This window comes from Dreissena polymorpha, chromosome 2, assembly GCF_020536995.1.
Source record: "Dreissena polymorpha isolate Duluth1 chromosome 2, UMN_Dpol_1.0, whole genome shotgun sequence".
In the NCBI taxonomy this organism is placed as follows: Eukaryota; Metazoa; Mollusca; class Bivalvia; order Myida; family Dreissenidae; genus Dreissena; species Dreissena polymorpha.
Window position 1 is genome coordinate 80713062 of NC_068356.1, and position 22894 is coordinate 80735955.

Here is a 22894-nt window from a genome sequence, read left to right on the forward strand (position 1 = left end):
TCTATTGTCTACACAAGGTTTTTTTATTATTTGACCTAGTGACCTAGTTTTTGACCCGAAGTGACCCAAATACAATCCCAACCCAGACGTCATCAAGATAAACATTCTGATCAAATTTTATGAAGATTGGATGAAAACTGTGACCTCTATTGTCTATACAAGGTTTTTCTATTATTTGACCTAGTGACCTAGTTTTTGACCCCAGATGACCCCTGGGAAAACTGTGACCTCTACTGTCTACACAAACAAATTGTTGACGGTTTTTCTATTATTTGACCTAGTGACCTAGTTTTTGACCTCAGATGACCCAAATACAATCCCAACCCAGATTTCATCAAGATAAACATTCTGACCAAATTTCATAAAGATTGGATGAAAACTGCGACCTCTATTGTCTACACAAGGTTTTTCTATTATTTGAATTGGTTTTTGACCTAGTGACCTAGTTTTTGACTCCAGATGACACAAATACAATCCCAACCCAGATTTCATCAAAATAAACATTCTGACCAAATTAAATAAAAATCGGATGAAAACTGTGACCTCTTCTGTCTGCACAAGGTTTTTCTATTATTTGACCTAGTTTTTGACCTAGTGACCTAGTTTTTGACCCCAGATGACCCAAATACAATCCCAAACCAGATTTCATCAAGATAACCATTCTGACCAAATTTCATTAAGAGTGGATGAAAACTGTGACCTCTACTGTCTACACAAGGTTTTTCTAATATTTGACCTAGTTTTTGACTTAGTGATCTAGTTTTTGACCCCAGATGACCCAAATACAATCCCAACCCAGATTTCATCAAAATAAACATTCTGACCAAATTTTATAAAGATTGGATGAAAACTGCGACCTCTATTGTCTACACAAGGTTTTTTTTCTATTATTTGACCTAGTTTTTGACCTAGTGACCTAGTGTTTGAACCCAGATGACCCAAATACAATCCCAACACAGATTTTATCAAGATAAACATTCTGACCAAATTTCATAAAGATTGGATGAAAACTGTGACCTCTACTGTCTACACAAACAAATTGTTGACGGACGCACGCACACACACACGCACACACAATGGACGCCGGACATCACACGGTCACATAAGCTCACCATGTCACTTCATGACAGGTGAGCTAAAAACAACGACCAAGATAGATCGAACATATACTGAACATGTAAACAAATGACCAAGGACCCTAAAAGTCTCGCAAATCTGTGCGAATTGACAGTTTGACGTTATCAAAGGAAAGCCGCTTCCTGTCTGAAGGCATAACTTACTCAAGTAAACATGTTCAACGAATGCATAAGGAATGGTTTTAATTGTCGGAACAAAGTCGATTCTCTGCTCACTAATGCATTTCTTTTCTCTTTGTAGGTAGGTTATTCCATTGATTGCTAAAAGAAGGTTGTAACTATGGAGTTGATAGTGCCATTATATATTCACCGTTGTATTCTAATTGCGTCAACATTCAAAACAATGTTTACCAGTAATTATGGACCAAATCAGCAGAGTGACATTCACACATGTTAATCCCTTTTGTCAAAACACCGCAGACAGCAGTCTACACAATAGATCAGTAGACAAGCTTTGCGTGTTTTCATAACGTCAAACACAAAATCCAGTTCCGCCCAGATGTCTTCTTTAATCAGTTTACAGAACAATTACTGTTAAAATAATTACTCTACTAAAATACCGTAACGATAAAGATTCGGCATGTTCGATTTGAAATTATTTTGGAGGAAATATCAATTTATTCGTGATATAATTTTGTTTAAAAATACCAAAAAAACTTTTAACTGAAATCAACAGAATTAAGTGTTCTCTGGCTACAAAATTTGTATCAAAAAATCAATACACGCACGCTTTGCAGGAGTATACCTTCACCTTGTACATTTCAGCATAATTTTCAAGCACTATTGTCGGGAAATATACATGATGACTGTATATTGAAAGCATTTGTAAACGTCGTTTTAAAGCAAGATTATACGATTTTGTCAAATATCCATTAATTTATATAAAATGTGTTAAAAACTTATAAACATATATTTTAATATAAATTAAAATAAAAGTTAATTGCAAAATAAGCCAGATATTTTATTCTGAAATCGAAAAAGGCTGTACAGTCGAATTCGCCACCATGTAAATCATGCATGTACGATGTGAATCAAAATTTAGTTTATCGGTTCATTTTAAATTTCGCAGCGAAATCTATTCATACGACACACAAACACTTACTAAAAAGACGAATGCTTCCGTTATTGTAGGAAAATATGTACGAATTATCTTCGTCGCAATCGGCGCAGGTCGGTAATTTGTCTTTGCTGCATTTTATGAAATTCGTCTTTAATGTATAATTTTTCTTGACTATTATGTGTTATTGTAACATAATTTATCAATCTATTACAATTTAACACATTTACAAAATTGTATCATCTAGCTTTAACATTAAAAATCGTAGTGTGTTTCGGATTACTTATTATTATTCTCATTTGGAAATTGTACGGAACATTTATCCTTGTGTTATATGTGTTATGATTTAAATACTAATTTGTCAAAACGCTGGACATGTCGTTTATTCATTCATATTGTAGACATACCTGTGATTTAAAAAAACATAATTTTTATACGTATTAATTTTCTATACAATAATCTTTATTTTTATGCAGTATTTAAACAATTTTTTATAACAATGTTTTTATTTTTTGGCATGCCCAGTAGCACACTGCTAACGCGGTGCTGCGCAGCAGTCGCTGATAAGAACGGAAATTGTCTGCATTTACCGACTAGGCTAAAGTAATACACGCGGCGGTATTAGCGAACTCTGAGGAAAGCCCCGTTTTACCTCGCTTTCAAACTCCGCGTAAACACTCTCTAGCAGGTAAATAAACGTGGAGTGAGCGCGTTTTTTGGGAAAAACGCCTGGAGTGTACTGTATGAGCATTTTTCGAAACCTAAACGCAAAGTGTGACGTAAAGACGGAAGGACAGTCTGATCACTATATGCCCTCCTACTGGGGGCATAAAAACCATGAGACTTGACAGGAATAATGTCATAACTGACTTTGGCTAGCATCCAATGTTGCTATTTGGGGATATGCAGGGTTGCATCTAGAACAAGATTGCCAAACTGTCACAAGAGAAACGCCCGTTTGAAGGTTTTGAACACCATACTAAATGCTTGAAATGCACTTAGTGACCTAGTGGCCTAAATTTTAACCCGGAATGACCCATATTTGAACTTGACCAAGATGTCCTTTAGACACAACTACTGACCATATTTGGTGAAGATCGGATTAAAACTACTTCAATTAGAGAGCGGACACCATGCTAAATCCTTGAAATGCACTTAGTGACCCAGCGACCTAGTTTTTGACCCAGCATGACCCATATTCGAACTTGACCTAGCTCTTGTCTTGATACAATATCTGACCAAATTTGGTGAAGATCGGATGAAAACTACTTCAATGAGTGAGCGGACACCATGCTCAATGCCTCAAGTGACCTCGTGACTTAGTTTTTGATCCAGCATGACCCATTATTGAACTCGACCTAGATATCATTTAGACACAACTTCTGACCAACTTTGGTGAAGATCGGATGAAAACTACTTCATTGAGAGAGCAAACACCATGCTAAATCCTTGAAATGCACTAAGTGACCCCATGACCTAGTTTTTGACCCGGCATGACCCATATTCAACTTGACCTAGATATTGTCTTGATACAACTTCTGACCAAGTTTGGTGAAGATCGGATGAAAACTATTTGAATTAGAGAGCGGACACTGCTGTGGACGCCGCCCGCCGCCCGCCAAGCGTGAAACTATAATACGTCCCATTTTTAAAAACGGGTGTATAAACACGTAGATCAAAGCATCCATTTTTCCCGGAATCTGCAATTAACTTTCTAAATCGGTTTTTCAAGTCAAATCAAAATCGCTGTTTCTTGGGAAATAAGTTTATAGTGGCTATGTCAATAATGCCATAACTCCGCCCATCTTATTAAATGACAATTCTGTACTGGTCAATTCGATAACGTTGAATTGTTACATCTATAGGTCATTACACAGCACGCTTCAGTGATTCAGTCATCACGTAAATCGCCTAGTAACCCAAATTTTCGAAAAAGTCTGGTCGCAGTGTAAAGCGTGACAAATTAAGACATTAGCCATGCGGATTATTGACCTAGGCGGTCGTCAATATCCCCTGGGGCCTTTCCGGTAAGGGTGTTATCTGTGTAATCTTATCGATGTTTCTGGCAATTTATACAGCCTGAAAACAGGCAGTTAGATTGTGCATTAAAAAAGCATAGGATCTATTTTTTTCAATCGCCAATTTATCAAAATCTTATTTTTAATCGCCAGCTAGGAATTGTAATCGCCAATGGCGATTTCGGCGATCAGTAACGCTTACGTAGACAATGGACAGTGGTGTCCAGCATCAATAAACCAGGATAGAAAAGGCTAATCTGACAGACTTTCTCTTACCAGTGTTCCCCTGGCCGTTGTTTCCCACAGCATACATGGAGACAGGATATGCCCCGTCATCCTGCCCATCTCCCACCTCAGCCTGACCCCCAATGTCAGGAGTCATGACCTTGAGAGCGTTGATGTCACCCATGCTGTCCTCATCTGAATGACCCGCCTCCACTGATCATGTAGAGAAACAAATGTCCATTAATATATGTCATTATTTGCTAAAAAATAAATGCTTATTACCACTGTGGGTGCGGCAATGTCCAACATATTTTAGCCACTTTCACATCACAATGACAGGAAGTGCATACTTTTTTAAACTGAGAAACAAATTTGGTATGATAACAGTGTTTAAAATCAGCACAAAGTTTTTAACTGGGTCTATAGATGTAAGCCTTTGTAGCAAAGTTAATGAAAGCATTTTGTTTATTCTTTTCCAAAATTTAATAACGTTTCATTTAGTAAATGATTAAAGTTATAACAACTTGGTCCATCATGGTTCTGTTTAAATGACCCATGTACATATGAGACTCACTTTGAGAAAACAGGGTGTTATCCAAATAAGCCTGTGCAGTCCATAAAGGCTAATTAGGGACAACACTTCGCCTACACTTAATTTTTGTAAAGAAGTAATTTCCTTTAAACAAAATATACAATTAAGGCTGAAAGTATTGTCCCTGATTAGCCTGTGCGGACTTCAAAGGCTAATCTGGGACGTTGCTTTATTGACATGCATGAAACCCTGTATTCCCAGAGCACGGCTCATATCAACTTGCTACTAACCTTTGACCCTGACTTCCTGCTGATGTGAGTAGTTGATGGAAGCAGTGTCCGATGAAGGAGTGTATGTTTGTTCTCTATCGGCCAGCCCATATGGCTGTTCTTGTTCAACAGTGTTCACATAAGCTGCCATTTGTTCACGGTCAACTGACATGTGATGCAAGCTCATATCATGCGCACTGCTTTGCACATCGCCCACAACTGACGAAGGGGGAAACGTTTGTGTCCGCAATGCCTCGAATGCCTCTAACGTCGACTGGATGTTTTGTGATCTAAGTGACTCTGGAATAGATTCTGTGTCAAGTCTGTGCAACCTCGCAAGCATGTCCATACTCGCATGCAGTGGAGGCAAAGCGCCTTCCATACTAGCAGATGTGGAGGTCACAGCTCTCACTGGCGACTGTTGGCGAGATTTTTTTGGGTTAATAGGTGGGATAAAGGTTGGGGAGGACTCGTCAGAGTAGGTGGTGGTGTCAGCTTTTCGACGACCTGATTTACTGGTGGTTGAGGACGAGGGAGTTTCCATAATTCCAGTCACTTGTGCTGACTGCTTCAGGCTTCTGTTTACAGCAGCAATCTGTGATTCTAAAGCGGCAATCTGAGACTCCACTTCTGCAGTGGACAGAGATTCTTTTACAGCAGACAGAGACACAGGCAATGACATGGACAGACTCTCTAAATGTGACTGTCTGATATGTTTTGGCGAGAGATGAGATATTGGTGGTATCCGCTGAGACCCGTGCTGAAATGCTACAAGTTCTGGAGACGTTATCGGTACTGCTGGCTTCTGAAACGTGTCAGTTGATTTAGTTGCACTTGTCAACATGTGGGCTGTATTAATACCTGATATTGCTGGTGAAATGGAGGGTGACACTACAGTAGTGTTCATTGTTGAAACTGCGTAAAGCATACTGGCACTAGATGGGTACGCAAGTGGGTCATAGTTTGAGGTAAACTGTTGTAGAGATGGTCGTAGAGAGGCGAGGCTGTGCACTGTATGGGGCGACAAAGGAGGCTGGGAGATGTGGGGTACAGTGGGCGAAAGGTCCTTGTCCCCGCTAGAAGCAGCCTGCGCCTGGGCCTCTTTCTGTTGCTGCTCTAGATAATCTGCACTTGCTCTCAGCCATTGGGGAGTGTCATTGGGCGTATTATCTGAAATAGTTATTGGCACAGTTCACATTTACATAGAATAGATGTGCAATAACTGGTTGTTACAATTCAATAATTTTTTTAAGATTTGACCAGGTGACCTTATTTTAAGATTTGGAGGAACATGAACCAGATTCGAACATGGTTTTGATATTGTCTAAGACTCTAAATAAACATTCATCAAGATTGAATCATAAATGTGGCCTCTATAGTGAATACCACGTTTTTATAAGATATAACAAGGTGACATAATTTCACGTTACACAAATTAAAACTCAGTGGGTTTCCAGGCCATTTCGGGAAAAGGAGTCTAGTCAAATTGGGATTTTTAAATTGATAAAATGGCAAAGTAAGGAATTTTTTATCTACAAAATGGACCAAATTGAGTTCTTCAACACAATCATTATTATACTCTCTAATAATATGTGACACTTTTTGCAATCGTAACCACTCGTTATATTCGGTGTATCACCACTAGGGTGCATACAGCAGGGGTGTCAATTGGCCCAAATTTGAAATCCGGAAAATTAAGCCGTAGGATAAAGGGAAGAGAGGGCCCAACCCCCAGAGCCCTAGCTTATTGTTCTTTTTTTTATAGTCTTTCTAGGTGCAATTTCTGGTGAGTACAATGCGAAATATTATTAACCAAACCATCCGTAACACCACAGGTGTATTTGTCATTCTAAACAAATGATATTAAGAACTTCGAAATGTAATTAACAAACCAGCGTATCCGAAAACGACTGTCCGAAAACATGTCGCGATACATCATTTGCAAATGAAATAAAATATGCATATCGTTTTACTGCAGAAAATGAAAACCAGTAACCAGTAACCTAGCAAATACGCAGTCAATATATAATTTGATTAACATATTGTTTTAAAATATGATATTGCAGTGCTTTACTTTGCCAGTGCCTGCTCATGTCAGTGCCAGCCGCTTACCAATCAGATATCAATAAATAAAATCGGTACCAAGCGCAATTGTCCGGAATGCCGACGATGCTATAACAATATTCGTTCTGAAATGATCCCGCACTAAAAGAATTTTGTCCCTACCCCCACCCGCCTTAAACAAACTCATCGGATTTACATTCACCTCAAAATCAACCCTGGACGGCTCAAATCCGGATTTCCGGAATAATCCGGAAAATTGACACCCCTGATACAGGAGCTGACCTGGATTCTCGATAAGTTAACATTGTTTAAAAATAAAATATCACTGGAATCCTATGTATAAATAATTTATGCCGAAATCAGATTGCTGATTCAGAATACCGTCTAGTGTAATTTGCAGGCATTTTAACTCAGTAAGCTCTCCAGTGCAAAGCAGTGTGACAAGGCTGGACAGACGCCAATTGCAGTATAACGCCTGGTTTTAAACATTATAACCCCCACTTTAAAACGGTTGACACTGCATCGACAAGTTAAATCCGTCCAGGTCTAGACAAATAACTAATTTGTAACATTATTTTATATGTTAGAGCCAAGTTCGGAACAAGTTGCTGTGATTGAGGCAGGGTTTTTTTAGGAAAAGGGGAAGACGCTGGATGCTGGGTGAAAGGGGAAAATAGAATGCGAAAGAGACATATTTGGGGAAAAAATTAAAACTGTTTATTTCAATATCAATTACTCATCTACAGAGGCATGTCTCTGTCCTTTTTGATTTTAAACACATTAACAAGTATGTCAAAGTCCTAAATAAAGTTGCAGAGGTAGATCTAATAATTGGAAATGTTTTCAACTGTATTTCTGTACTGGGGCCGGGGGACGATGTCAATTTTTTTTTTTAATTTCATGAAGAGTGGGTAGACGATCTAAATCTGCTACAGTATTTGAAGGGGAAGGTGCGGCAGCTGCCGATTTTCTACTTTCACTTTCACAATGTTCGATGTTAATTACCTACGAATAATGCTGGGTTTCAACGATTTTCGATTATTCATTCTAAAAAAATACTTTGATGCGTTTAGTATTTTCTGATTCTGAATGTTGTTTTTTTCGTGTATGAACGCAAATTGTGAGACATTTTTTTCTTTTTTCACGTTTACATCTTGGCTTTCACATATTCCGGATGAAAATTCGACTGGTTTTCGGTTAATTTATTGACGAAATACCCTTCTCGCGCAACACGGGAATCCAGTAAAATAGTCACGTGATTATTACAGTTAGTTGCCCAGTTTCCATGACGTAATTTATGAGCTATATTAAGAATCACTGGGGTTCCCAGATTTGTGTGTTCGTCAGGAGAGAGAGAGAGAGAGAGAGATCGTTGTACATGGTACAAATTCAATAAGTGTCGACTGCCCAAAGAAAAACAAACATTTCTTTGAGGGGAAAATATTATATTTAGGTGAAAAATGATATTTTTGGAGGGGAAATTTTATTTTGAGGGGAAAAAATTCTGGTAGGGGAAGACGCCGAATATCGGCGTCACTTTCTAAGTAAAAAAAAAACCTGGATTGAGGGCAAAATGCCAGACTCTACATCTTACACAACACATCGGTACTTTAAATCTATATCAACAAACGCTTGATTAAAATGAAAATAAACACTCAATTTATCTTTGTACCATTTTCTTCTTAAATGGAAACAAGAAATGTGTTTATCAGAAACACAATGCGATTATGCCCCCTAATGCTACGCTTTTTTACCTTTGACCTTGAAGGATGACCTTGACCTTTCACCACTCAAAATGTGCAGCTCCATGAGATAAACATGCATGCCACAGTGATTTTTTTCACCCAATTGGGAACGGGTCCGGTACCCATGCCATTGGGAATTTTGCGCGTCGTGGAATCAAATTGGGAAAAAACCAAGTCACGAAATCTTTTAATTGGGAAAATTCAAGTTGTGAATTGTACCAATTGAAGAATAGTATTTTAATGACTTTGTTTAACTTTTTTCAGCTTTAAATGACACAGGAAAGCATCATAAACTTTTATCCACAGTCACGCACAAACAACAACATGCTATCGAAACACAGATTGTGTTGTAATTAGTTGCATTATTTTACCCTTTAAAATTGCTGAATACAAGACGTGCATTGATGATTATGAATTCTGCTGATTCAATTCTATTTATTGTAAATAAAATCAACAATCAAGTATGAAGAAAACAACACAATAAACAACCCTCTTACGGCATTCATTGTGCATGAAAGTGCTCAATATAAATTGTATTTACATACACTACCCATCCAACCCACAATTTAAATAAAAACTAAAAATAACAAGATGTGTTTGTCAGAAACACAATGCCCCCTATTGGGCCGCTTTGAACAAAATAAAAAAATAAAAAAATTGACCTTTGACCTTGAAGGATGACCTTGACCTTGAACTTCCACCACTCACAGGGTTCCCTCTGGGCTTTCAAAAGTTGTCGCCACTTACTTTCGCCAAATTAAAAAAGTTGTCGCCACACTGGGGCAACATTTGGGCGATGAAGATCATGTTATTATAATACCAAAAAAATGAGCATTTACAGTATGTTAAAGGAATTGATTTAATAACAGTAGTATTTATAATAACAACACATTTAAAATTGTTCATTAAATAAAGGCACATTCAATCAGTTGTAACTCTTGTTGATTGACACCTTCTTAGCAGCCTGACTATGTTGCCACAGTATTGGTGCTTCATAAGCTTTATGGTATTCTGAAAATACAAAAAGGGAGATATAATATTAATATTAAACTAATAATAATCAATTAATGTGTAGTATATGAATAATATAAATGTGCTTAACTATGTTTACCTTTCTTAAAACAGTACATTCGGTAGTGAGTGAATTGATAAGTGATGAGGATATAAAGAGTTCACACAGCATAGATTGTGTGTTGGAAATCATATTGAAGGAAATAAAATTCTGATAAACAACTGTTTGTTTGGTTTTTGTTTGTTAGCTGGTGAATGTTAGGGAGGGGAACGTTTGCATTTTGAATGAGTCTCAAAATTAGGAGAATCTAATGTTCACTTTTTAAAAGTCGTTTTACACTCTGAATATGCCATTTTGACGAGTGAAACAGAAATATGTCACTGTTTAACCAGAACCAATACGGGTAAAATGTTTTACAATTTTCTATAATTACACCCGATTTTTCTAAAAACAATCGATACTTACCTTTTTGATTGTCATTGTTGTCAATTTAATGGTCTTGAATCTGCTTCGTACACTGTGACAAACACTTCACATTTAAGCGCAAAGTCGGCATGTTTCAATATTGCCTTATCTCTGATGCAATAAAACTGCCGACCAATTAAGATAACTTGCAACATCACTCCAGATAATCGCAATTATCACCATAACATGCCACTTTGCGGTAGTATGCAGTCAGCTCCACGCTCCATTGAAAACAGCTGTATCGCTTACATCATGGAAATCTATAGTATTACGACTGCCGTAAAGCGGCTGGTAAACACAGCGTCTTTTGTCATTTTAAGAAAATATAAATGCAGAAAAATGACGATTTTTTTAAAATCGTCATTTACGAAATTTTGTCGCCAGATTTTTTATTTTGTCGCAATTGGCGCCAATGGCGATCGACAGCGGGAACCCTGACTCAAAATGTGCAGCTTCATGAGAATGCCGCTTTCAATTTATTTTATTTTTACCTTTGACCTTGAAGGATGACCTTGACCTTGAACTTCCACCACTCAAAATGTGCAGCTCCATAAGATACACATGCATGCCAAATATCAAGTTTCTATCTTCAATAATACAAAAGTTATGGCCAACGTTAAGACGGACGGACAGACTGACATACACACATACTGACATACTGACTGACGAACGGTTCAACTGCTTTATGCCACCCTACCGGGGGCATAAATTTTTATTTTTTTGGAGGGGGGGGGGGGTACTTTTGGTATTATACATTAATTATTAATTTTGTCTTCTAAATAAAACATTATAATTACCCTATTATCAAATTCCAGTAGAAACAACAATAACACAATTTAAAAACACAAGTCTTTGACAATCACCACAGTGTTCCCAAATAACATCAATTAAACCGATCCCTCAAAATAGTCTGCAAGCAATGCTGTCGGTAGACATCAACGGTCTTTGATGTTGGGGCCGATTTCTAGGAGTTAAAACTGTAAACTTGTAATACTCTCAGCAGGTGGCAAATGGCGAAAAGGCATTGATCAATACTACGCTACCGGCAGCATGCAGTACTGTCAGATACAGCATTAATACATTTGCTCCATAGAGGATGCAATGTGTGAAAACAATCGGAGATTTGACATGATTGGATTATTCATATTTATTTTAATCGAGTGTGAGGAAATACATTGTTTGCTGGAATTTAAATGGGAGCTTTACAGGTATTGTTTGTGGATTTACTTTAAAATAAGGGCGAAATGAATTTCACTTATCTCTTTTGATTGGGATTTTTTGTATTTTTTCGGAAATTGGGACGGGTCCGGTTCATTTTGGGAACGGGTCCATAGGTCATTGGAAACGGGTCCGTTTACCGGACCCGTCCAAAGAAGGCAAAAAAACTGTGCCAAATACCAAGTTGCTATTTTCAATATTACAAAATTTATTGCAAATTTTTAACCAAGGTTAAAGTTTGTGACAGACAGACAGACAGACAGACATACAGACATACAATAACAGACAGACAGGCCGAAAACAATATACCCCGATCATTCGATCCGGGGGCATAAAAAGTATAACTAGCCATTGGCATTCGCTTCAAACCTTGCTTAGATATTGTTCAGATAAACATTCTGACCAAGTTTCATCAAGATTGGATTAAAACTGTGGCCTTTTGACTTGAGTGGTAACAAGCCTCTTGAGTGGTAACAAGCTAGTTGACGACGCACACCACATGCTGGACAACACACAACCCCGGACATAAGGTGATGGTTACTAATAGCTAACCTTGAGCACTATTTGCTCTGACAGGTTACCTAAAAATAACTCTAAAGGAAACCTACCCATTATCATACGCCCAAACACCTTGTATTCTGCAACTTTGATGTCCAGCCACATCACAAAGTGTGACAGTGTCCATGGCTGGACCTGGGACAGAAGATTGCTGAAATCTTTCTTCACAGAGCCAAGGTCCATCATTGTTAAAATCTCACCTGCAACATAAAAGAAAATACAGACTTCTTATATGGTATATTTTGTGTCAAAGCAAGCAATGTTAATATGTAAGCAGGCTTTTTTGCCCAATCCTGCTGGCCTGACTTTAAGCCCTATTCTCCATCCTCCTTTTGATTTTCCCAACACCAACAGAATTTCATAATTCAAGAATGCTCAATCAGCTGCAATTTGCAGTCTTCATTAACTTGCTACAGCTCATACCACCTAGAAGTTAGCAATAACAAGACATTCACATAAAAAGATGTTTAAGTCTTACTGACATGCCTGCTTTGGTGTACTAATGGAATGCAGATTTGTGTGTGGTTTAAAAACTGACGAGTGCTCAGAACACCATTCTAGCTAATAGTCCATATTTATTGCCATGTTTATTAAACAAGCCAATGTGTACACAATACTTATGAGACTTGTATTTTAAATGATGATGCATGAATGGTTAAGATAACAATTTCATGTCAATTAAAATGAAGGATATTCAAATATCAGTGAGCTTTTTTTTTGCTTTATGTTTTACATTCTGTGGCATTTAGATTGTCAAAATACAGAGATATTGGGAAAAATGGAACATTATAAATGAGATTTTACATAACAGTATTCAAATTGATAAAAAGTGCATGTTTAATTGAATGTTTAAATGTATATTATAAAGTGCTTCTTTAATTTCCTCTTACACTCAAGTTACTATTTAGTTAATATTCTTTTCCATGCACATTCCACTTGACATAATCTTTAAATTTTTAAACACAAATTAAACAAGTCTATTGTCAAGCAATATGGTCCCCTACCCGCTCCACCATTGTCAGAAACTCCACCATTTTCAATTATTTATTTTTTGGTTGCCATAGCAACCACAATTTTTGACGTAGGAACAAAATGAAATGACATGAATCGTGTCCATATTGCCATCTATCCATGTTGCAAAGTTCATGAAAAAATATTTAGAACTTTTAAAGTTATCGCAGGATCCAGACAAGTGTCAGGCCTTGAAGAATCCACTCGACCGCTCGCATATGCGAGTGAAGTTGACGGTCGGGCCAGTAAAGTTTGTTAAATACTCGACCGAACGTGCGAGTGCTGTTTTTCAAGTTGAGAAATATAAATTCAGTTCCAGAACTCCTGCCACATCGATACAAATTGCGAACAATTTTTCGAACTAACAAAAATAGATTTAGTACACAAAAAAACTGCACTTTCGTTTTGACAATGAAAAATGACGTCAATGGGCACAGTAAAAATAATTCTCGTAATGTGCTGCGCTCTTTTCGAAGGTGTCAGTGCTCTTAGCTAATTGATTAAAAGTGAAAAAAACAGTTAAATATATTGGTCATTCCGTGATGAATAAAATTTCATTTTAATGTAAATATCAATAATAATAAAAATACATAACTGGTTAGTTATAATACTTCTTATATTTAATTAAAAATAAACAGAAAAATAATTATTAATAAACAGAATAATTTGTGATCAGAAGCCTTAGCCAAAATTTACCATATTGTAACCATTTGTCAATCAAGCTTGTCTTTCAGTAAAAGTTCGTCTGAAATATTAAAACTCAGCATGGAAAATGGTTCTATTTTTAAATATCTGCAAGGTGGTGGAGACAGGGAACAGAAAGAAAGGTCATCAAAACGAGAAGCGGAAAGTATTGAGAAAAGGAAACAGGTGCAGAAAACGTAAGGAAAGCAAATAAAATCCATCAGATAATGTAGTTAATTTGTTTGCAGTTAAGTGTCACTATGTTACGTAGGTTAAAAGGTTCTGGTTGATCATAACTATAAATATATTTTTTTTTAAATGCAGGACGAGTAGATTAAAGTGAAGGGCGAGTGGATTGTCAGACCTACTCGCCCTGCAGGGCAAATGGCTCTGGAAAAATTCTTCAGGGCCTGAGTGTGACAGACAGACTCACAGACAGACAGACGCACAGAGCGCAAACCATAAGGCCATCCTTAAAAATTCTTTTGTTTGGCATAACCCGACCGACCCACTAAAATCGGTCTGACTGAAAAAAATTTTTGTCACTTTCCAAAAAAAAAAATTTGCTTAATTTAATTGAATGCTCTTTTAAGGATATCTAGAATAGCAATGAACAAAACGTGTACCAGTATTTATTTGAGTCGCCTATTTATTTGACATATGCATATGCGATTAATTAGACTTTAAATACAATTAAACCGCTCTTGTTTTTCTCGTATCCCTTTAATTAAAATACGCTGCTGTCGTTCAGGATAGTTTGGGAGTAAAAAAACAAATTGATTAATTATCACCGTTCAATTTAATTCAGCAATCGGCAGAGATGTGTAATATTATCGCCATATAACTAATTATTTAATTATCACTCTTTAATTCAGATCGGTAAATATTTGGAAGAAAGATGAAAAGTGGTCAGCTTAGAAATATTTATTGACGGGTATTGTCACGTTTTTGTTTCATTTGTTTATCTCTAGCAACCGGCTGCTATTTTGAAGGCAGACTGCGATATTAAATGTGTTTTAAAATTATACAACATCTGCGCACAAATGACCAAATATTATCCGATTGCTCCACCCTTTCTCACAATTTTTCGGACTCTCGTTTTCGGATAAAGTATTTTTTGTCGATTATATTATATTTTCCATGTTCTTTATACAAAAAATAGACTTACGAATACACATGGGTGATACGGACAGTTCAGAAAATATTAACCAATTTCCTTTCATGAGGCAGAAGACTTGGAGCTTTATTTGATAATTACCTTTCAGTTTGGTATATGTCGGAGTTAAATTTCAGAAAAAAAAAATACTAAAAAAAAATAAAATCCCTACCTACCTACCCACCCAAATTTACCTGGGTCGGGTTATGCCAAACAAATATTTATTTAAGGATGGTCTAATGAAAAAAAAAACAAGTGCATTGAATTAACATGGGTTTCAGTTATACCTAATAATGCTGTCATGTTTTTCTTATATTTAAATAAATATATATTGTTAAGAAAAAATCTGCCAATAATTTCATAAATTTTATAATGAGACACAAACAGTGAAAATAATTAGATATTGTTTTCATAAAATAAATTACAACTTGGCCATTTTTTTCTTCTTAAAGGCTCTATAAAGGTGAAATTACGTAATTATTTACAGATTTTTAAATACTTTTTTCATATTTTATTTATAAAGGTTATCAAAAAACAATAAATATATTCTATTGGACATAATAATAAAAAATGAGCAATACAACTTGTTTTGAGCTCAAAATAAAGTGTCCTCCAAGTCAATTGTGTTTACAAACAATCAGTCTATTTACATCGCTGTTTACTTGCGAAAGAGAAAGTGACTCGGGTCACCAAAAATATAAATGTTTTTCGGTATCACTCACAAAGTAGGTCTCTTCTTAATGGTTCAAACCTTTGTAGTGATCTAATAAGTTACTTTCTGCTGGCAAAAAGTTGTTAAAATAGAATTAAAATTGAATTTTCTTTCGGCTATTTTTAGCATATGTCAACGCTCTGAGGCTACACATCACGTTAGTTGCAAAAATGTAAACATTTCTTCCAATTACGAAATGGGTTTATCTTCCATAATTCTTGACAACGTTGTACCTAAGCTGTGTTATTAGCAGTTTTTATGCAAGAGTAACTGAAATCCGGTAAAAATAAGACCAGTTGATATGCATAATAATTGGATTTGTGACCTTTATAGAGCCTTTAAAGTGAGAGCTTATCCAATTCTTTCAATAATAAGACACAGTAAACAAATGACACTTTATTCTTTTCACAACTTCACCTGTGTATTTCAGACTTATATATCACGTTTGCCTACTTTCAATTTCAATAAATTTATCTCCAAAGATGCCAAACTAAATATGTTTAACATGGAACTTATTAACATTTAATCAAAATTAGGATATCAATTGCAAAATGAAATATACTAGAAAAACATGGCTATGAAAATCGACTTTTAAAATTCACTTGCTGGCCAGCATTTTAATCCCGCACTGGCATCTTTTTAAGTAAACCCCTGCAGATAATCATGAGAAGTTCTTTATAATTTCTTATATTTAAAATCATTATAATGTCATCAAATCACCATGTTAATGAAAACTGTAATTTAATGGTTACTGGAGGTTTCGGCGAAACACCGGTTCGGCGAATTGATTATAAATAGTAGGTGTTAAACCGGTTCGGCGAAATGATTTATGGTTGATCACGCCTTTACATAACTACTTAATAGGTGTGAATAGATCGATGTACAGCATTGCTATCACATTCAAATTGTCGGCGAAGTGTTAGCAAACACTATTGTGTTGCCCATCAGCAGATCAATTACTATTGTAGTTGATTGCTCAAATCAGCGCACGAGGAGCAATTAAACAGTATGCATGAGTATTTAATCGTGTGAATAAAACAAAGGAAAAACAGTGTGCAGTGTAATATTTTATTAAAATACCTTTTAACGATTGTTCAACATGTTCATATTCACAAATTTACTTGCAAGTGATTATACATAAAAAGTAGTCATAATTACCTTATTTACTTATGCAATTCACCATGTACTAAGGCAATCAATTTGCAAATGATACAACACAGACAATTCAATATACATGAGAGCATAGCTTTTAACAATCTTCGTCGTGGATGGCATCAGTTGTTCTGATATTGGATTTTTTATATGCCCCTGGATTTGCGGGATGTGTATGTTCATTTAGACTGGCTGTTAACATGTCGCCAAACTGTTTTACATTAGCATGCATGTTACTTGTTTATTTCTCACACTACATGTCCAGTACGTTCTTCCACTGTGTGTCTTCCTTGCGTTGTATGTGTAGCCGTCACTGCTCACGAGTAGTCGACCACCACGCTTACTGCCACTTTCCACTACTTCGTACGTTGTTGGTACCGCGTTGGGAATGATATCATCAAGTGGTCGATCGGGTAGTGATTCATCAAGCGACACATGTGGTCGCTCAATATTTCGGTTCAATATATCGAACGACCGGTCATCTATGTTATTTGACGCTTCTTCCATCCTATCCTCTTCTGGTTCTACTACGTCTGGGTCACCATCAGATGGAACAGTGTTTGGGACAGTTCCCGGATTGGAGAATTAGGGATACTTGTATCAGGGGGTATTTCGTCATACACTGTTGTTGACGACAATTGACGAACCTCACTGTCCAAATTACAATCCACACAAGACCACTCCATGGTCAGTTGTCCACTTGACATCAAGCGGTACTGCTCAGATGTAATACCGGTGTCGCATAAACGATGTTGCCACCGACCACAACCGTCACAACTTACGGCGTGCATACGCCGAGGCACATTTTTCATGCATTTCATACAAGGATATTCATTCGCCATGATAGCTTGAACAAACATAAGTGACCATGTCGACCATTTATAGAAGTCAGCATAATATGACATTCATCACTAGATACCAAACTGTGAGCTGTTATCAGGTGATGAAATTTGACAGCCTCACTTGAGCCAAGCGTTCTTTATAATAAGTGTGAAACAATATCGCTAATTAAAATATACAATTTGGATGTGATAGCAATGCCGTACATCGATCTATTCACACCTATTAAGTAGTTATGTAAAGGCGTGATCAACTATAAATCATTTCGCCGAACCGGTTTAACACCTACTATTTATAATCAATTTGCCGAACTGGTGTTTCGCCGAAACCTCCATAATTCAATTTAATAGTTGACCTAATTTAATTTCATATCCACTTTTCGGATTAAAATGCAATATGCTTAAACAATTATAAGTTTGCAATAGGACCAAAAGTAAATTTCGGCGTAGATGGTCAAGTGAAATTTATAACAAATAACCATTTAAGCAATAATTGTCACGTTATATAAAGGAGTTAATAGGTTGTTTATTTTTAAAATGAATACTCAATTGGAAACTGGATTCATTGATATGCATGTTTTGTACAATATGTGACACACTGTAACATGCATTTGAAAGCATTACACATTGAAGATTTACCTGCATGAATGTGATAATTGTGTTGTCAAGATATTATGCATAAATTAATCAATAAATTGCTGGGAAAAGAACGCTAAAATTTACAAAGATTGCTTTGTTCAAAAACCGGAAATGACGGGCACCTGTTCTCATTCCTATCGTTGTCGGCATTTTAAATGTGGGGACATTGTCGGTTAGTTAAAGTCTGAATCTGTTTCTGAATCGATACGTTGCAGGGCCTTATAGGACATAGTTCGCAACGGGAGAGAGAATCATCCAACTGTGGATCTGTCAGCGCAGTCTTGAAACCGGTAACGGTGGTCGCGCATACAACACTGTCACTAAGTTTGTTTCAGTCGAACACAGTTCTGGGGAAAAAATGAGCGTTTAAATTGATCAGTTTGACACACAAAAGTTTTAAAACACTTAGAATTATTAGTCACTTGGTTGTCTAGAATGTTTGAGGCTTAGTAGTCATAAAATGATTTTGGTTTAACGTTATGTTTATAACTTGCTGGTGTTAAAATGTCATGACAAGGTAAGGCTGGCACCTTCCGCCCGACTACTTTGTACAGGAAGGTGAGTCGGTGCGTCTTCCGTATGTCATGTAGACTTGGAAGTTCCAGTTTATTTAGCATGGACGTAACACAGCCTTCATCCTGTGAGCGGTAATCCCCATGTGATAAATATAGCCGCTTGTCTCTGGATGTGCTCGATTTTGTCAATATGCTTGGCTAGACGAGGGTCCCATACTATGGAGCTGTTCTCAAGTGTTTATCGGACTAGAGCTATGTATGCTGTTTTTCTGCAGGATCAGGCAGTATTTCAGGTTCGTATGAATCCTAGGGTACAAATAGCTTTTTAACTATTTTGTTGATTTGGGTGTCCCAATTTCGATTGACAGACATGGTAACGCATGGATGTGCTTGTCTAGTTCATGGAAGTGTGATGAACGGATGTTAACGCTCAGAATGTAACATTTCTTGGCGTTAAAACGAATTCCACATGAAGTATAACAGTTCTATCATATTTCTATTTTTATGAAATGCTTCATAATACTGCAATAATCCGGAATGCAAAGCTCATTGAGATAAAAATAATGCATCAAGCGCTTAAGAAATTATGCTCACTGCATAATTTCAGCCATAAATGAGTGAAATCTGAATTCTTTTTCGTATTTTTATTATAAAAACGTTTGACCAAATTCATATGCAATAATATGGAACATACACAGAAGTCGAATTGTATGCACACCATAGTCATTTTATTGAATCAGATATGGCAATTAAACAGTTTAACATAGTGTTTCAATAAGAATTAGGCCGTCGATGTGCTCGTGCTGGAAAAATAGGCTTAAACTAAACTACCGGGGTAAACATAGTGCAATACAACATCAAACGAACAATTAAAACATGAGGGTTTTGTAATGTTCACCTGATAGACATACAGTATTGAACTGAGCAGGAATGCTTGTCGCTGTTTGCGTTAGAAAAAGTATCAATTTAGCCGATTGACCAAATACTCTAGCACCTGAATATACGCAGATAACAGTACCTGTAACACAAAAATAACCCAAGTTGTGCAATGACGTTAGTGTCTTATTTGTATAATAAAATGTCACGCATCTCAACTTTTCTCACTGATGCAAGGAGCAGTATGTATTGATCAGCATAATAGGTTTAAAGGCCCGCTTAAACTATTGAATTGTTATCTTAGGCGGTCTCCAAATATGCTGTTAACATTATACATGTAATGGAATAATGAAAGCTGTATGTTCAACAGAAACAGTTCCGTCTAAATTATTTCGAGGCGAGTTAGTTGAAGCAGCGATTCTTTTAAAGTGTTGACAACATAGACCTCATACTCATATCTCTTCAAAGTTTATGTGTTTTTTTTTTTGCGAAATACGGACCTTAGTGAAAGACATTAAGTAAAAAATATTTTATGTGACGATATCATCACTGTTTCTGCATCTTTTAGTGTAATAAGTTCTGAGTAAAGCTCTACGATAAATGTTTTGTATAAACTATCAATAATGATGTTTAAGGCAGATTATCTATTCATTAGTGACTTCACAAAAAATCTGTTTATTGACTTAAATCATCAGACAAAATTACCGGATTCTACATCGCTATAGATGCACGCGCATAACAATAACTATACACATTATAGACGAGATGTATTTGCTAGTCGTTTTCGTTACATTTTATCTTGCCTCTAAAAACTAAAATTCTGATATTTTCGTGCGTATCTAACCATTTAGAAGTTCTAATTTAATTAAATGATACGTATTATCATTTTATCTATTTGGTTTGGATTGTGATGCTAGAAGGTACTTTTGCTTTTGACTTTAGTGTGTATAATTATTGTAAAAGTTTTAGGTTCGGAGCTTACTAAACCGATTTAAACACCTAATGTATTGCATTGACCGTTCCATCGAGGTGATCCCAGTTTATTACATGTTTATGTGTGCGTTTGTGTTTTTGTCTAATACATTTATTTTGTGTCTCATTGTTTGGTGATTGGCTCCTTGCCTTAAATAAATGACCGCGTTTTACAATTAAATTGCAAGTATTGTATATTTTACCATTTGGCTTCAATTGCGATGCTATGATGTACTTTTCCCATTGACTGTTTTGTGAATGATTACTGCAAGAAGTTTTAGGTTTGGAGCTTATTAAACCGATTTCAACACCTAATGTATTGAATTGACCGTTCCAAGGCGGTGATCACAGCGGTTTATTTCATGTGTATTTGTGTGTATGTGTTTCTTGTCTAGTACATTTATTGTGTGTCTCACTGTTTGGCGATGGGCTCATTGCCTTAAATAAATGATCGAGTTTTAGAATAAAGTTCCTTCCCCGATGGGGCTGCGGAAGTTTCACTTATTGTAATTTTTATTCACATTTATGAATATATTAAAGAAGATTGCTCGATTTTAAATTACAAAATACTGCGCATGTGCACAATCATATTGTCGACGACACATATCGTTCACAACGTGACAAGTTGTTTTCATCAAGAGCCGTTAAAGGCTTCGGCACATTGGGGCTCGGATGGGACGGATGCGGGAGGGGTTTTCCTGCGGACGATAATTTTTTTACATGTATGTAATAAACCGATTTTTTTCTGCATAAGGGGGATTCAACATATATAGTTTGATAGTTTGTATCAGTATTTCAAGCTCAGAAAAAAATGTTTGTATATCTTTTAGGTATCTTAGCAGCATGGAACACTATTAAAAAGTCATTTAAAATCGATATTACATCGTCAACATGCAAATGATGCAGACGAAACGATCGTCAGCTAGATCATAATCGATCTAGAAATATATGTACAACACAAATGCAGTTATAATACAATCATTCACGATATACACTTTTTTGGTTAATGGAAACCATCATTTCGTCAGATTGTGGAAGAAAACGTTTCATTTATTATATATTTTGTTATATATTTATAATATTTAATTTCGAGCCAGTGGCCTTTAATCAAAACGAACTTTGTGTTCTGTTCTGTTTATCAAACAACTAAACACAAATGTTTTTAAGTATACGTGTTTATTGTAGCTGATGTCCAAATCTGGCTTATACTAACAGTTGCAGACCAGTGAGACATCTTAAAGTAATGATCATTACGTGATTATTGCATCATCAACAACGGCCCCAGTATAACACCTGCTCCTAGGATCCTTAGCTAAGATCTAAACATATCATTACAAATTGAACGTAAAAATCATACACATTGCTTCAAGGCATCATTTGTGTTAAAATAGACATCGAAATGTGAATCAATATTTGATCGGTAAGTAGTGCGTTAATAAAGGCTCAATGTGAGGACAAATCTCTTGCACGACGGCTACATTACATGTGTATGTGAGTGCAAGGAAAGACAACCCTGCATGGGGATTGTGTGAGGACGGGACGTTCAAAAAGTTTTGTTGAAAATATTAGTGTTTTTAAACCTCTGATACGAATAGAAGCATTCCACTTCCTTGTTGTTTACAAAAATAACGATGGCGAACTTCGTTTTTATATTTGCTTTCTTTGCCACTATTGTCAACCCGAGTGAAGTACACAGTTTCCAATCGTTTGGAAAGTATCTGAATATTGCTAAGCACCTGAAAAGCAAGGACGTTTCAGATGGCATTCACACACTTAAGGTGAATTTAGGAAACGCTGCGGACCATCTTCCAAGTCTTATGAAATCCGCTGTTGATGAAATGAAAAGTGAACACCAAAGGCGACGCCGGCAAATAGACAACAAAATTCCTATAACACACACGGTACATTTTCATTTTTGTCTGTTACATGATATTTTTATTCTTAAAACAATGCCAATTTTTTATTATTATTTTATAAATTACTTTGTTTATCAATTTTTTTCTTAAAGGGGCATTTTCATGTTTTAGTTAATTGACAAA

The 22894-nt window shown here is 36.2% G+C and overlaps 2 protein-coding genes across 2 annotated transcripts in view; one reads left to right on the forward strand and one right to left on the reverse strand.

The window, feature by feature from the left end:
- Nucleotides 1-18621, reverse strand: part of LOC127867764 (uncharacterized) — a 56171-nt gene extending 37550 nt beyond the window's left edge. Inside the window, exons 1-4 of the mRNA XM_052409147.1 lie at nt 18493-18621; nt 12350-12499; nt 5259-6407; nt 4488-4649 (exon numbers count right to left, since the gene is read on the reverse strand). Of these exons, the coding sequence (XP_052265107.1) occupies nt 4488-4649; nt 5259-6407; nt 12350-12485 (1447 nt within the window). The 5' untranslated portion in view covers nt 12486-12499; nt 18493-18621. The remainder of the gene's footprint in view (nt 1-4487; nt 4650-5258; nt 6408-12349; nt 12500-18492) is intronic.
- A 3819-nt stretch (nt 18622-22440) lies between these two features.
- LOC127867768 (sortilin-related receptor-like) overlaps nt 22441-22894 on the forward strand; it is a 150764-nt gene continuing 150310 nt past the window's right edge. The window contains exon 1 of the mRNA XM_052409153.1: nt 22441-22756. Within this exon, the coding sequence (XP_052265113.1) occupies nt 22487-22756 (270 nt within the window). The 5' untranslated portion in view covers nt 22441-22486. The remainder of the gene's footprint in view (nt 22757-22894) is intronic.